The following is a 16,005-nucleotide window of genomic DNA, read 5'->3' on the forward strand; positions in this document are numbered from 1 at the left end:
TCCCATCTTCCCTGACCACTGGTCATGCTGGCTAAGAATGATGGGAGTTGTAGTCCAGCAACATCTGGGGACCCACAAGTCTAAACGAAGAGATCTGCACTTGAAGCAATGTTTTCAGCTATCCAAGGTCGCTCTAAAGTCAGAATTGTAAGGAAACGGCCCCCCCCCCCAGTCATCTGGTCCAACCCCCTGCACTGCAGGAATCTTTGGCCCAACGTGCGGCTCGAACCCACAACGCTGAATTTAAGAGTCTCGTGCTCTACCAACTGAGCTACCTGGACACATTTGTTCAAGCAAGGGTTGCGAGTTACAGGCATGGCTTTGAGTTTTCTTTATATGGTAACTGAGCCTGGTCAATAGCAAATATACAATGAGGGGTGGATGTATTGGGCGGGGCAGGGAGAGAGGGAAGAAAGAGTGAGAGATGAGTTTTTATCAAGAATTAGGGAAGCTACAAGAAGAATTGGGACACGGGTGGCGCTGTGGAGCCTAGGACTTGCTGATCAGAAGGTCGGTTTGAATCCCCGCGACGGGGTGAGCTCCCGTTGCTCAGTCCCTGCTCCTGCCAACCTAGCAGTTTGAAAGCACATCAAAGTGCAAGCAGATAAATAGGTACCACTCTGGCAAGAAGGTAAACAGCGTTTCCGTGCGCTGCTCTGGTTTGCCAGAAGCGGCTTAGTCATGCTGGCCACATGACCCGCAAGCTGTACACTGGCTCCCTCGGCCAATAAAGCGAGTTGAGCGCCACAACCCCAGAGTCGGCCACGACTGGACCTAATGGTCCTTTACCTTTACAAGAATTGCTCAGTATGCTGCTCAGTTCACTCTGTTCTATTGCAAAAAAGCAATCAAACACTTGAATTCTACACCACCACTGTGGCATTATAATGGTGTCGGTTACTACCAGATAGAGAACATACCCAAATGATTCCTAAACTATGTTGAAGTGAGAGCTCAATCCAGGATAGCTTCTAACATTTTGACCACATTGCACGATTTCATTATTACACAAAATTGCAATGTGTGGTAAAGTTCATCCCACTGAAATCAGAATTGGGACATCCAGCAGAGCATGGTGGAAACCCCTCATTATGATGGAGATAAGCAGACACTGATAAAGTGTTTCTCTCTGCAACGCTAAGAATGTAGATTAGATTTTATGGCATACCATCACAGGCCATATTGCACAACAATGATGTGTAAGAAACTATTTGCTTCCCTTCAATTAGGGCAAAGACTTTCTTTCATCTGTATCAGGTTGCAATAGTTCCCAAGCTCTTAATGGACAGCCAGCAAACAATGGGCTAATACCAAGATCAGTATCTGGGAGCTAGAGCACACAAGAAGAGCTATGCAGACAGGGCACTGTTTCCCCCCGATTCTGGTGCTTCTTGGCCTGGTGCTTCCAGACTGTAGTGTGGAGGACTTCTGTAACTCATTGTTTAATGTCTCTACATGAAACTACTGGGACCAATGATCTGACTCTATAGAACAGAGCACCCTATGAAGACCTTTTATTTTAATTTAGGTTGTAGGCAGCCTTGAGCATTTCTTACAGCAAGTAGCATCCTGGCCCATTCAAAGTGTATCAGGTTTGAGGTAGTAAGGTTTTGTTTTTGTTTATTTGCACAACATGCATCAACATAGTTTTGCTAAATAAACACTAGGCAGGTTAAAAAAACACATTCAAATAGAAATGCTTTTTAAAAAAATAGGTCAAGTATTGGAGCTGAAAACAGGGATATAGACCTGTTTGTTCCAGATCTTAGCTGTTTTAGACTTAGAACCTCTTTTCCATTTAAAAACCAACCAGTAGGAAAAATGGATGCAACCGACCATGAGTTCTTTATTACAGGATTCCTAGAGTACCCAGGAACAGGCAAGTCAACAATATTGGATCTATGGCATATTATCCAGTTACGGACCAGTTGACAAATTTTCAAAATATTCTCTGTATTCAAGACAGGAAGTGCTGTTCAGTGCAAGATGTAAAACTTCTTTGTTATGCCCAACTGCTACTCAACCTCTAAAATGTGTTCCATTTTCATGTTTTAAATATTATGGTCAAACTGTTCCATCTGTAATTACTAGCCATTTTATGTACAGCAGCCTTTGAATAAGAGATCTTGTTTAGCATCCCTTAACGTGTGTAAAAAGCCAAATGAAAGTGATTTAGTTTCACAACTATCAACGCTGTATTCCCATCTCTTAAAGCAGATATACCTCCGTAGTTACCGCAAAGCATGATGGCTACATGACACTTGATTACACTTCTAGTATAATGGCACTAATTAGCAGCAACCTAGCATGTTAACATTGCTACAGCAATGGCTGTTTGTTTGGGAAGTGTATATGGAAATGTTCTATGAAACCACCCAATTTCTCTTCCACGTTTTTGTGGATTTCAACTTGATATTCAAGTGATGAGTAGGCAGCATAGCAGACCCTGAAAACAAAGCTCTGACACTGCTTCAAAATTTCTATATATTTTATTTAAGCAACAATCCAGCTTCATCAAGATACAACACACATTTAGAAGGATGAAACTCTCACCTCATGGTCAAGCACCAACATGATCATGCATAGCACAGGAATTGTTTGAACTAGAATGCCTCTTAAAAGAGATTGTTCCTGTCTCCAATACTTACTTCTGCAAGATCCACTCCACCTTGACTTCAGGTGGTCCCGATACTGGGGCAACAGAACAGCATCTCAAATTACTAGCCCTGTCATTTGGCACTGGTCCCAACTTGATATGCCTGAACCAAGATTCTTCTTGTTTGAAGGCAGCATGGTAATCGCTAGCACCATGACTCTTACTGTTCAGAAATGCACAACAGGGCTTTAGACATTTACCAGTTACTGAATGATACCTTGGATAACCAACTAGTATGTGTTGCAGGGATGGGTAGGAAAGAGTACATTTGTCAACCGTCTTCTGATCTGTGCAACCCTGGACTTTCAACCCTTCTTCTAAGCTAACTAAGGGGTTTCTACAAATTTCAGGACAAAATGCCATCTAACACACTCAGAACCAACCAGCCTAGGTTATGATACACTACTATATATATATATACCTTAGAAATTTTTCCATCAGCCATGGGCTGCATAGGAATGCCACTGCTCTACGTCTACCACTAGGAAAAGAAATCACACATTCCACTTCCAGTAGACCCAAGGGAGACAAGACAGAAGTTGAAAAAACCTTCCTTTAAAAAAGATGAAGTACATAAAGTGCTTCTTTAATGACAGTTTGAGAAGAAGTACAGTCAGGCTCAAGTTGTGCAGTTCACAAGCATGGAAGGAAAACAAAGATGACAGACATGAGTTCCAAGTAGTTAGGAGGAGGAGCAAAGGAGGAATAAGTTTAACCAAGGACTAGGCTGGACTTTCCGCCAGGTGGATTTCTCCTAGATGGTGCAGGTGCTGCAGCTACGGGGCTAGGAACTGGTGCAGCCGGCACAGGCTTCTCTTCACTCGGGCCAGAGGCAGCTTCTATTTCAACCTCTGTGTTTTCTAGAAGAGGAGGAATAGGGAAAAAAGAGGAATGCTTCAATCTCCAATGTATCAAAGTTATTGCGGGACAAACACTGGCTTTGTGGCAAATCTTAAACAACGGAAGTAGAAAAGACTGCTGCCCAACAGATACACTGCTCTGGGCTTGCATCTTTTGTGGGCTTCACTTGTACAGGACTGTCTCTGGGAAAGGTCCAGGGTTGCCTCTGGATGCTGCTGAACTACAACTCCCATCATCCCTGATCACTGACCATGCTGGCTGGGGCTGACGGGAGTAAGCAGAATTCTAGCAACACCTGGAGGGCCACAGGATCCCCATTCCTCAGCTGCATGTATAGCAAAGCACAAATTATTTGGAGTCGGACCCAAGCAAACTCCTTTTCTGTTTAAGTATTTCCAAGTATCGAGAGTAAATTAGATTTATTGAGGAGTCAACACCAGTCAGCCCCAATGTCCTATAGTAGCATTATGAATTTGTATTATTGTCCCCATTGTTATATTTTGGCATTATCGTTTTTCTTGTGTTTTCTTTTTGTCTCCAACAATATAAAAACCCAATTTTTAAAAGTAGGAAAAACAGAAGTTAACGCCAGCGAATTTAGCAAGGAAAGAGCATCAGTCAATCCACGTTATGCATATGCACTTTAGGGGAATATTCATTGTACAAGGAGCCTTATCATCACATCTAACCATTTGCTTAATTGAAGCACCTGCTTATGGTAAGCAGATCCAACAAAAGCAGAACACACTATATGCAGAAGAGTAAGGATTAATGTTGTGTTGTGAAATTGAATGCAGGCAGCATGTCGAACAGGATTTAATGTGCCATTTGGCCACAGAACTAAGTACATCATACATCCTAGCCAGATAGTTTAGAAACTCCTTGGTATGCAGCTTTTCCAAAGATGTTTCAACCAAAGCTTTCAAACAATCTGCCAAGCCTGGTTATTACAATCTAGACACCACACTAATGACTGGCTGCACGGATAGAATTCCTGCATATGCATGTAATTAAAACCATTATTGTTTAGTCTTTACTCAGGAACTCCTACCTGCCAACATACAAATAATTCACTGCCCTAATACCATCACATTTCCAGGAAGAAAAATCAGATAAATTAGATTTTTCAAAATTAATGTAGAATAGGTTTCCGAACTATAGCTGCTTGCTATCTTCAAGCTCTTTCTATAATCTTTCTGCTGTAAATTCATCCAGCCACCTTTGCTGTTCATTTCCACAATGGCTATTAGTCTCAGACATTAAGCTACCCAAGGCTCAGATCTGCTAGTTATCAGTGGCCTTACACCTGCCCTTCCTGCAGCATGTTACAATCCCTTTCTTGGACTATAAAGTGTAGGTTTTAAATGGGAGTGCCAAATTGGGGTTTATTTCACTTTCAGGTTGCCAGGTTGTCTCTCTGACCTTGATTCTGAAATCTACTTCAACTGGCAGATTTCTGGATGATTAACCACAGGTTGAAAAACCCCCTCTATCCAGCTCTTATAAGAAACATTTTCACTGAACACTGATTGAGGCTAACTATGTTTGGAGTGCACTAGACAGCTAAGGCTATCTGCTGAAATTCTGAAGATCAGTCATCTTAGAAAGCTGTCCCATGCATATAAAAAGTCAGCTAGGAGAAGGCAAAGGTCTACAAGAATCCTGCAGAGAGATCAAGTGAGTAATGGTAACTGGCTACCAGACAAAGAGGCGTGCTATTTCACAGCTGATAGAAGGTACTCATGTGCACAATACATTAAGCATCATGAGTACCTGTTCTGCTTGACAGAAAACCGGACTAATTCCATTCTATTCACTCCATTTCCCCAACAAAATGAGTGTGGTAATTCTGGATTGCTTTAGTATAGCTAGGAGCCTTCACATGGTAGCTGGGGCATTTTTTGTGCCATTAGCAGACAAACCACCACCAACAGGAACTCTACAGAATTAGGGGAAGGACCCCAATTCGTTAAGGCAGGTTTTCAAGTTGGAAGCCTCTTGCCTAAGTTGTTGGACAACTTGTAAGTTACCCAAGCCCACTAGTCACATCACACACTCACATGCAGCCTTCTCAAAGTACAGTTTATGTTGTAGGTCTCATAGAGTTATGGATCTACAAATGACAGCTCTTTATTCACCACACAACGTTGGGAGTAAAAGGAACACTCAACCTTAAAGGTGCTATGGAAGTCTCTCTCTAGCTTCACTCTTAATAGTTCCTCATGTTTGAAAACAAAAAAAACCCACCCCTCCCATTTCCATTCTGCTCCTTTCTGTGTAATTTGGCAGCAATTTCCTCTTAAACTTAGTTTCAGCATGTCTGCCACCATACACAACACATACACGAATTGGACATATTTACGCCATTCTATGTTCACAAATCCCTACAGAACTCCAATGAATCATGCCTGCTGAGGTATACATGCACATTCTATTCACTTATTGTATGTGGTGGCAGGTGCACCCTAGCTACACCTAAAAATTAAAATGTTTTGCATTTATTCATGTGTGAACTGCAACCAGGTAAAATCTTATGCAAGACGAAGAGGCCACAGAGCTGACAGATAGGTCTTCATTATGAAGACACCTCTCCTCAAAAGTCATCTTGATCCACATTTATCCTTTCAGACTCCAACACACATCAGTGTACACATCCACCCAAGCCGGAAATGAATTTTCTTTTCGCTTATTTACAGGCAAGGAGGAGAAAGTACTTACCAGGAGCCTCACCGTCCCCGCCCTGCAATAATAATAAAAAAAGGCCAATGTTAATTCTACCTTTGCTGACATCAACCAACAAAGATCACTTCTTTAGCTGAGCCAATATAAAGTAAGCATATTTGTCAATAGCAGAAACCTGATTTCTGAAACAATGACTGTAGTTTGAGTTTTATGGGGAAAAACTCAATCCTGGTGGGGATACATTTTCCAATTTGTAAGACAGGTACCATATATACTCAAGTATAAGCCAACCCGAATATAAGCCGAGGCACCTAATTTTACCACAAAAAACTGGGAAAACCTACTGACTCGCGTATAAGCCGGTTCACCACACCACAAACCTGGTGGTGGCGGCAGTGGTGGAGGAAGAACAAGCAGCCCAAAAGGGCTGCTTTCGGGCTGCTCCTTCCTCCTCCGCCACCGCCGACAGTGGCAGAGGCAGAGGAGGAGGAAGGAGCAGCCCAAAAGGACCTCACTTGAGTATAAGCCAAGAGGGGCTTTTTCAGCATAAAAAAATGTGCTGAAAAAGTCGGCTTATACTTGAGTACATACAGTAATTTCCAATCTGTGAGTTGAGGCATACTAACATACCTGGAGGAAACTGCTGATGTCCAGAAGAAACCAAGTGTCTGTGAGACTTGAATACCCATTTAAGAGAAGAAACTGACCATTGCATGGCTATGTTTTACTGATTTTCCCTGCTGCCTACTTCCAGTCAGCCTCTACAAAGGGCTGGTAATTCTGCAGCATCAAGAATGACTGGCTCATTCATCCAGTCATTTCCCATGTAGAATAACCTACCAGGGAAGGTACTCCCATAACAGGCCACCAAACATACCCAAGGGGGTGGTTTCCTGAAGGTCACTTCCTGACTTCAGCAACATGTGCCATAAAGGAAACTTACAGGCCCATAACAAAACATACCAGCCTACCACTAGTTGAGAATCTGGATGAAAATATGCTAGGAGCAGTACATCCCTAGTATAGGCTAACCTATGATTACTAATTACCTAGCAATCTGATATATAAACCCAAATTTGGGGGTAGTTAACTTATCTTCAAAAAAGCACTAGCATACATAGGAGCCACCTTGTCCAAAATTAGAGGAAACTCTAGACTCATACATGTTGACTGAAGTCACAACTATCAGTTCACATGTTAACTAGTGTACAAGGTACCATCAATAGGAAGCAAACACTCCTAATACTCAAAGCAGGTATTTTATGCTTGTGGCTGATCACTATGAGAACAGGATGCTGCTGGTGTATATGGGCCACTGGCCTGATCCAAAGTGCTATCAGTTTGTTTTAGTTTTATGTTAATCTGCTATATTATTAATGTCTTTGGAGTTCTGCTTCAAATGGCAAGCAGAGGCAGTGTTTTCAGAGCAGCACTGTGCTTGAAATGTAATTATCAAGAACTAGGGATATCTTCATGTATACCTTCCTTTGAGGAGGAAGGTAACAAAATAAGAGCAAAGCCAGCCCTCTGAAGGTTGAGCAGCTCTGCCACCATTTTAATATTCTCAATTTACAGAAAGAGCAGCTCTTACCTTTGGATCCACGAAGTCACCAGAGATTGCATCAGAAGAATTTCTTCTTTGTGACCCAGGAGCTTCGGAATTTTCACTGACATCGCTGGGCTTGGCTGCTGTGAATAAATTGTCACTGTAACATGTACTTAAAGCAGATACCCCAAATAATAAAATCATGTACAATATTTCTAAGCAACAACCAGAGACAATGAACTGGCCCAAAAATTCTTTGTTACCTGCTTAACACATACCTCATCTAGCACAGTCCCAACACCTCCCTATTCAAAATGTTTCTGAATCTTGAACATCTGCTATGAGTTTAAGCTTAGTACAAGTACTTTTGCACATTCAACCAGTTGACCTAACAATGACCCTCTTGACCTGTTCTGTATCAAAATTTCATGCAGTTTTCTTCATTTATAGAGACACCCTCATAGGCACATTAGAAACAGATTGAATGCTAGTATTTACTCTGCCACTACAGCACCATTAATGTTTTCCCAATGCCTGCAGAGTACATGCAGCTAGTTCTGTAAGTGAAATAGCCACTGGTGTGCTAGTACACCACGGCTTAGAACAGGGTCACAGGAGTTAGCATGTAAACAGGCTAGGACTTGCCCCAGTGCCAAGAGATTGTGAACAGATAAACTGAAGCCAAAAATTGCTCAACGCTACTTCCACATGCTGCAGCTCCTCCTAACCGAGGAAGTAGTTCATGCTTCCACCCATCAGCGACTATTCAAGTACAGACAAGCCTACACTGCAAGTTATCCTCTCTCCAGTTATTTTTTAAATTGTTTTACAAAGACTATTTTACAGCTCCAAAACAAGGCCAGGAAGCACAGTCAGAAAACCCGAATCCAGATATTCAACCATGGGCACCCCTTTAAAGAATGAGAAGTAGTTGTTTCACCTGTTGAGCTAGCCCAGGAGGATGAATTATCTTCTGGAGTCCCAAAGATATTGGATGCCATCTTGTGTCTTCTTGTGTTTTGGTGTTCTTTTGGCAGATCAAATCCCATGTTGAACGTGGAACCACCACCTGGTGGACGAAGAACTCTAGAAATAGAGACCCGAGAGTTATGTTTACAGCATTGTCATCTACAGTGTAGCCTACCAGTGCAAAAAGAGGGCATTAAAGTAGCAGGTTAGCCCAACTATTTTCAGAGTAAACTGAAAGCTGTTGCTGAAACTTTCCAAAAGTGGGGCACTTAGTATCTATGAGAAAGAAGCAAAGAAGGACAAGGTCAGACTGGAGGATAGTTCAGGAATCTGAAATTTAAGATCAGTAATTTCTAATTCCCATGCTGTCCTGATAACATGCCTTAGCTATAGTCTGGATCAACAAGCAACTCACTGTGCCATACTTCATACCTGACTTCAGCAGCATTAAACACTGCTAGCCTTGCAGTGTGCATTAGAGGGTGGAGTGTGCATTAGAGAGCATATCACTGTAGGTCCTTTGAACTAGATGTTAGATATAATATAGTGTACTTCAGGTGTTAAGGTTTGCACATCTTGTCACTGAATACTCTTATGGCACAGCTAACATCTCTAGGTCATGCTGCAAACAATTCACATGCCTGCCTATTAACCCGCAGAATAGGAATTCTACTAGGGTATCTTTTTTGGCTGTGTCATCCACCTGGATGTTGGAAAGCCAACACACCACCTGGCAAAGCATCATCAACACTGCCAGGGTCTGCGTCCCTTGTATGTTGGAGTTACCTAGTACACACCAATCACACACCCTTGACTAGTTACATCAGGAAAACGAAATCATAGACCTGTAAGTTAGAAGGGACTCTAGGGTCGTCCAGCCCCCTGCAATGCAGGAATCTCAATGACAGATGGCCATCCAACCTCTGTTCAAAAGTCTCCAAGGAAGGAGAGTCCACAACCTCCCATGGGAGTCTGCTCCACTCTCAAACAGCTCTTACTGTCAGAAAGTTCTTCCTGGTGTTTAGTCGGAATCTCTTTTCTTGTAACTTGAATCCACTGTTTTGGGTCTAGACTCCAGAGCAGGAGTAAACCAGCTTGCTCCATCCTCCATATGACTGCGCAATTTCGTGGGAGTTTAGCATACAAACCTTCTATAGAAGCCTATTTTAGACGCTTCTATAGACTAGAACAAGAAAGTTGTACCTCCCAACAATTACCAGTCAATTTCATTAAGGCAACTTTTTGAATTAAATAACAAGTGACTGTGACAAAGTAAGGTTTTTTGACCCATACATGAGCTGTGCTATTATAAATCCAATCCAAGGCAATTTGGAAGTCGTCCACACATTATATCATATGAGTTGTTCCTAAATGAAATGAGTGATAAACCAAACTTTAAAAGTAAGACTTATCTTCCTTAACAACCGACAGGTGGGTGGACCCTGACTCTGAGTGCAAAAAGAGCACTCAACGCAAGCACTGGAAGGAATCCTACATATATTATTCTTTTAAAAACTACGGTAGTTTCTGCAAGGGAATCCATGTATCATCACCATTTTTCTTGCAATATGTATTTCATATCTTCACACACAGGAAGCTGTCATAAGCTTACCTAAAGCTCTTATGTTCCCCAATGGGAGATACTCCACAAAGGGAGAGTACATATGGAACTCATTTTTATGTAGGAATGTTTCATGCTAAAGTGGAAAGGGCTCAGCAGTCAAACAGACAAAGCTAAAGAAGGAATGGAAGGGCTGCTTCGGTGGACTGATGCCTTTACCATCAGCTAGCTTCAGAGTGCACCTACAGATCCTTTATGCCACCCTTCCCTTAGAGGCAAGAGCCTGGAACTTGGAATAGAGCCAGTGTGGTGTAGTGGTTAGAGTGTTGAACTCTTAATGCCTGAGTTCATGCTTACCTCCAGCTTGGCACAGTGGTTAGGGTGCTGGACGAGGACATGGGAGACCTGGGTTCAAATCCCCACTCAGCCTGAAGCTCACTGGGTGACCTTGGGCCAGTCTTTGCCTTTCAGGCCAACCTACCTCACAGGGTTGTTGAGGGGATTAAATGAGGAGGGGAGTAATATACACCACCAAATAATAATAATAAAATAAAATAAAATTTTATTATTTATACCCCGCCCATCTGGCTGGGTTTCCCAGCTCCTTGGAGAAAAGGTGAGATACAAATGAAACAAACAAACTGCTGGTAACTAGAAAAAGCTACCACAAACACCTCCCCTATTCCAAATTACATCATTCAGTAGATTTAATTGTAGGCCATTTTGATAGTACTAACAACCACCAACCAGACACAGGGGAGGAAAAAACTTTCAGGCATTAACAAACTTACGTTTATCAAATGTGACTTCTGCCTTTTACAATAGTTACTGTCTTACAAAGAAACCAGTGTGTTTGTGAATATGTGCTCAGTCATTTATGGCACAAAAGAAGGGTGTGTGTGCAGAGAAACAAGGGTAATAAACCTTTCCAGTCTTGTTGCCTGGAGGCTATTCTTATTCACCAGAGGTGTCTGTACAAGTGCTTTTTAAAAAAAATAAAATACTGCTTCAGTTGGTTTCTACTGCAGATGTGTGCAATCTGTTCCGCTAGAGCTGTACTTGGACTCCAAAACCATCATCCCCAGCCAGGAAGGTAAATAATGGCAGCTGTAGTTTGCAACATCTGGAGGACACAAGTTCTCCACTCCTGGTGTGGAGTGTGTGTGCAATGAAATTTATAAGCTGGAAATAAATGATTTACAAATATGGCGCATTACAGCTAATGGGGCCTCCCGCTGCCACCCCGCCGCTGCCGCCCAATTTCTGTTCTCATCCTGAAGCAAAGTTCTTAACCCAAGGTATTATTTCTGGGTTAGCTGAGTCTGTAACCTGAAGCGTCTGTAACCCGAGGTACTACTGTACTGCAGAAAGGTGCCACTGGCTAAATTGCTCTACTACCAGAGTTCAAGTGCAATTTGTGCAAATCCCCAAAATGGGGTGTAGTCATGGGCAAGGTATGGACTCAACACACACCAGATCCAACACCCCACTCCAAGGACATGCCAAAAGCCTACTCTGGGGATGAGGATCCTCAGATCTGGAGCCTACAGTGGCCCTCCAAGCCCTTTTATCTGGCCCTTGGGCATCTTCCAAAAGTACAAAGCCTTGTACTGTGATAATGCCTCTTGCCTGCCACATCTGTTGCTGGCTCCATCTGCCAATGGCATGAGGTCCTGGGAGGTAGCCTAGCTGGAAATGCAACCTTTGGAATGAAAAAGATCCCCCACCCGTGGTCTATGCCATGACAGAACCTGGTGCAGTTAATTCTTCTCCCACTGACTCCCATGGGAGCTAACAAGGCAGAAAACAATTACTTCTCCTGCCAAGCTTTTTATATTACCTCTCTACACATAAACTAGGGGCACTCTGAGTGCCACATTAGAGTTTGGGGCCTTTGGATTCCCAACCACATGACTACTTGGCCTCTCTCTCAATTTTGCAATGCAACTGATAATAATTCACCCCCCAACTTAGTTCCTTTGTTCACCAAAAAGGCATTTTTTTCAAAAATCAGTTCTGAAGAACCAGAGTTATTCCTCCACTTCCAATGCCCCCACTTTGTAATCCCAAAAGCAAGCCATGCAGCATGCAGAGTACTGACCAATACAAAAGATATTCAAAGTTGCAGCACCAGAACATGCTTAAGATCTAATCCATTTAAAGCAACAGTGTGCAATAAGCTCCATACACCTTCATGCCTTTCAAGATCAAGTCTTCCTCTACAGGCAGAAGTTGGACCAAAGATAGAGACAGCCTTTCAGAGGATTACAGAAGTTGCTGACTTGCTCCCGGCTTCTAAGCCTCGAGTTAACAGGTAGAGATGGTCATAGATGCTAGACAATAGAAGTGTGCTCAAGCCCCACCCAGCGCGAGGAATCACTTACAGAAACCACGCCAGATTAAGATATTCGCTGCCGAGATCTACAAGCCAGACAAAAAGGAAGCCAAGAAACGGTGCCAGGGGTGACGCAAAAGGGTTTGGGGAGCACCTAATCCTGTTGATCGGGGAGGGGTAGCAGCCTCCTTTGTTAGGCTGGGAAGCAGAAGCACACGGATCAATCTGCTGAGCGAGTCTGACACGGCCAAGCCTCAAGAGCGCGCCCCCGCCCCGCAGCTGTTTCTTTGGGGAGAAGAAGGGAAAGAGCTGTGGCAAGCGAAAGGCTCCGCGGCCCCCGAGCAGATTCCGGGCTGGGTGCGGCTCCCACCCTCGCAAGCCAAAGAATCTTATCCGTCGTGGCGGAAAGCAGACAGTACTGTACTGTACTAAACTAAAGCCCCGTGGCTAATCCTCTTTTTTGGGGGGGGGTGTAAGAGGCCTATTCTCAACATGCACAAAAACATCCCCCCCCCAAACTATCCTCTTATAAAAGCTCCAGCCCCCCCACCCCAAGCAATATGGTGCGTCATTTCCCCGTTTCCCAACAATCTGCAGTTCCGAAGCCGAGAAGCAGGGGCTTCTTCCCGACGATCGCAGCATACAAAGGGGAAGGCAAGTACGACACAGGTCCGGAAAAGCGAGCGAGGCCTCGAAGGAGAGAAAAGGCGGACCGCCGGCTCCCCACTTCCAGCAGCGGAGAGCTGGACGGCACCACGCCTGTCTTCTAGGCATCCTGGCAGACATAAAAGGGAAGGCGGCTCCTGCCTTCCCACCCGCCCTAGAGACGCATCCAGGCGGTGTGTGGGTGTGGACCGCCGGGAGGAAAGTCCCGGAGCCGCGGCATGACAATAGGCCACCCGCGGTCTCTGTGCGCCTGAAGGAAAGCGCCCACACCCGTGTAGTGGCCTCGTGTGGACGACCCCTTCGCCACCCAGGAAAAGCCTCGGGCGGCCGCGAACCGGGATCCCCGTTTGCCAAGCGGAACTGGCTCCCAAGACCCTCCCAGGCCCACCGGAGGACCCCCCTCCCCAACACCCTGTTCTCTAACCCGCGTTGGTGGGGGGCTTCACGTGTCCGGCAGCAACCACGTGTGAACGGAAGAACCGCCGCCGCCGCCGACAACCCAAGAGACATGGGCTCTGGCCCGCTCCCCACACTGTCCAGGGAAAGGAAGGGGGAAAGCGGAGGATGGGAAGCGGCGGCGTATATATAGATATGAAACCAAGGAAACGGTCCCCGGGAAACGGTCAAACCGACCTGGAACTGCTTCGCCCGCTGGGGTCCATCCCCTTGTAGGTGGTCGTGGTGGTCATGGCGGGGAAGAAGCCGGGTGAGGAGCCGCCCGAGGAAGAGGTAAGCGGAAGGTGTTACTCCCGCAACCCAACACTGTACTGCTGCCGGCGTCAACTGCAGTAGCCGCTTGGCGCTGGCAGCTCCTTTTATACCCATCATGGCTCGTGCCGTCGTATTGGACAGTTCAAAACCGTTCTCTCGGTCTCACTTGCCGGCCTCGTGCCACTCCAGAGATCGCCCCGCCTCCGGATGCCGGAGATTGGTCCAGCCACAAGCACGCCCCGCTGGACTGGACCAGAGGTACTTTTGCTCAGCGCTTATTGGTTGTTCCAGAGCGCTCTCCCCCTTTGTTTCCGATTTAACGGTGTGGCTGCCACTCATATTAATTGGGTGCTGATTGGCTGGGCTACACATGAGGCAATAACAACTTCCTTAGCCTTTCTTTACGAGATAGCAGTTTAAGGGGATCCCTTCATAGGGAGTGGCATAGCAGGGATGCGTGAAGTGGTGTTTGGTCGCGCCCCGGAACCCGGCACGTCCTGGGTTTGGCCCCCACAATGTAGGAAAAGAAAGTGCCGCTCTGCCCTTTCAAACTACTGTACACACAACCGCGCAACACAACAAAACACCGGCAACTCACTACTTCAGTACAATGCCCCGTAGTTTTGCTGCTTCCAGGATATGATTGAACTGGGTGATGCTAATATTACTACCGCATGAGCGGGCAAAAAATAAAAATACTTGAATATGGAAGTATGCAGTACAATGGTATCACATTATTGCTTTGCGGTGTATAACCACGATGTGTAAGAAGGTAGAAAGGAAAAACCTGACATCTCTCTTGATGCAGGCAGCATGACTGGGCATGAAATAGGCAGGTTTCCGCATGAAGAAAAAGAAATGGGGTTTTTTCGTGGCGGGGGGAGATAAAGTATAGTGCTTGACTTTTCACTAAAATGTAGGTTCCAGCAGCTGCTTTGCAAAGCACTTGGTATTTAAACATGCCAGTATTTTTTTAATGCTTTGATGTTTTAGATGAGGACTCCTCTCCAAACGCACCTTTGGTTTTGCTCTAGGAAACATAGGGTGGCAATTTACCATGCGATCAGTGGCCAGCAGACTTTTTATTCTACAAAGCTATGAAAGTATGCATGTACATGCATGTTTGAGAACATGAAGCAACAGTCAAGTAAAAAAAAAAAAAAACTAAAGCCAAAAGGGCACTATAGTTCTCTCTCAAGGTTTTGTTATTCTATGATATGACATAATCCTACTCAGTACAAAGGAAGTGCATCATTTACTTTTCTGTGAATGGGAACACTTAAAAGGTGCTGGTCTCAAGTGTAGTACTGACACAATGCTAGCAAAAGGTAATCGGTGTGAAATCACTTTAAGCAGGGTTATCAAGTAATACTAGCTTCTCACATTTATAGAGTACTGTCTCCTCAGTCCCGCTGTTGAAACAAGCATTTCTAATCACTTCTCCATATTGAGACATAGATCAGGGGGGAAAACCTATTTCCCTATTTAAAGTCATTCAGTTAAAGGGGGGGGGGGGAGAGAAACACTGTAACGAGATGAGATCATGGCTGTCTCAGTAAAGATAAATTAAGGGGGATGGAACTGAAACCACCCAGTCAAAACACTTAACTCTCCACACTCCCTGAAAGCTTGTTATTTCATGGAAGTTGTCTTCAGATAATTACCCTCTTTGGCATCCTTTACTCCTGTCTCCTCTCCTGTGAATGACTGCAGTCTCTTACTCTTGGGAGGGTGAAAAGAGCAACACATAAAGTATCTGCACTATCCCATCCTTTCATACCAGAATTTGCCGTTGGTCCTACTTGGCACCAGGCACCCATTTTGTATAGAGGCCACCCTGTTACACACCAATTAAGTAGGTAGCTGCTTTCATAAATTACTGAATTTCTGGGGGCTCTCAGAAGTTTTTTTATCTGTACTACAGACTAAGACAAATTACTTCCCCTAATTATCTGTATAAACCATGATAGTATTTTTGTTAACTGGGTGATGTAAACAGGCATGAAGAAGCACTGGAA

General features: G+C 44.4%; 1 protein-coding gene across 1 annotated transcript; it reads right to left on the minus strand.

Moving 5' to 3' along the window:
• Positions 1-2,470: 2,470 nt before the first annotated feature.
• JPT1 (Jupiter microtubule associated homolog 1) lies at positions 2,471-14,087 on the minus strand. Its single transcript, XM_080994156.1, has 5 exons — positions 13,910-14,087; positions 8,686-8,831; positions 7,791-7,888; positions 6,236-6,257; positions 2,471-3,516 (listed from the first exon to the last, which is right to left on the minus strand). Exons 1-5 carry the CDS (start codon positions 13,963-13,965, stop codon positions 3,368-3,370), a joined length of 471 nt encoding a protein of 156 aa, XP_080850282.1. The 5' UTR covers positions 13,966-14,087; the 3' UTR covers positions 2,471-3,367.
• Positions 14,088-16,005: the final 1,918 nt, after the last annotated feature.

This window comes from Podarcis pityusensis, assembly GCF_964106645.2.
Source record: "Podarcis pityusensis genome assembly, chromosome: 2".
Lineage (NCBI taxonomy): Eukaryota > Metazoa > Chordata > Lepidosauria > Squamata > Lacertidae > Podarcis > Podarcis pityusensis.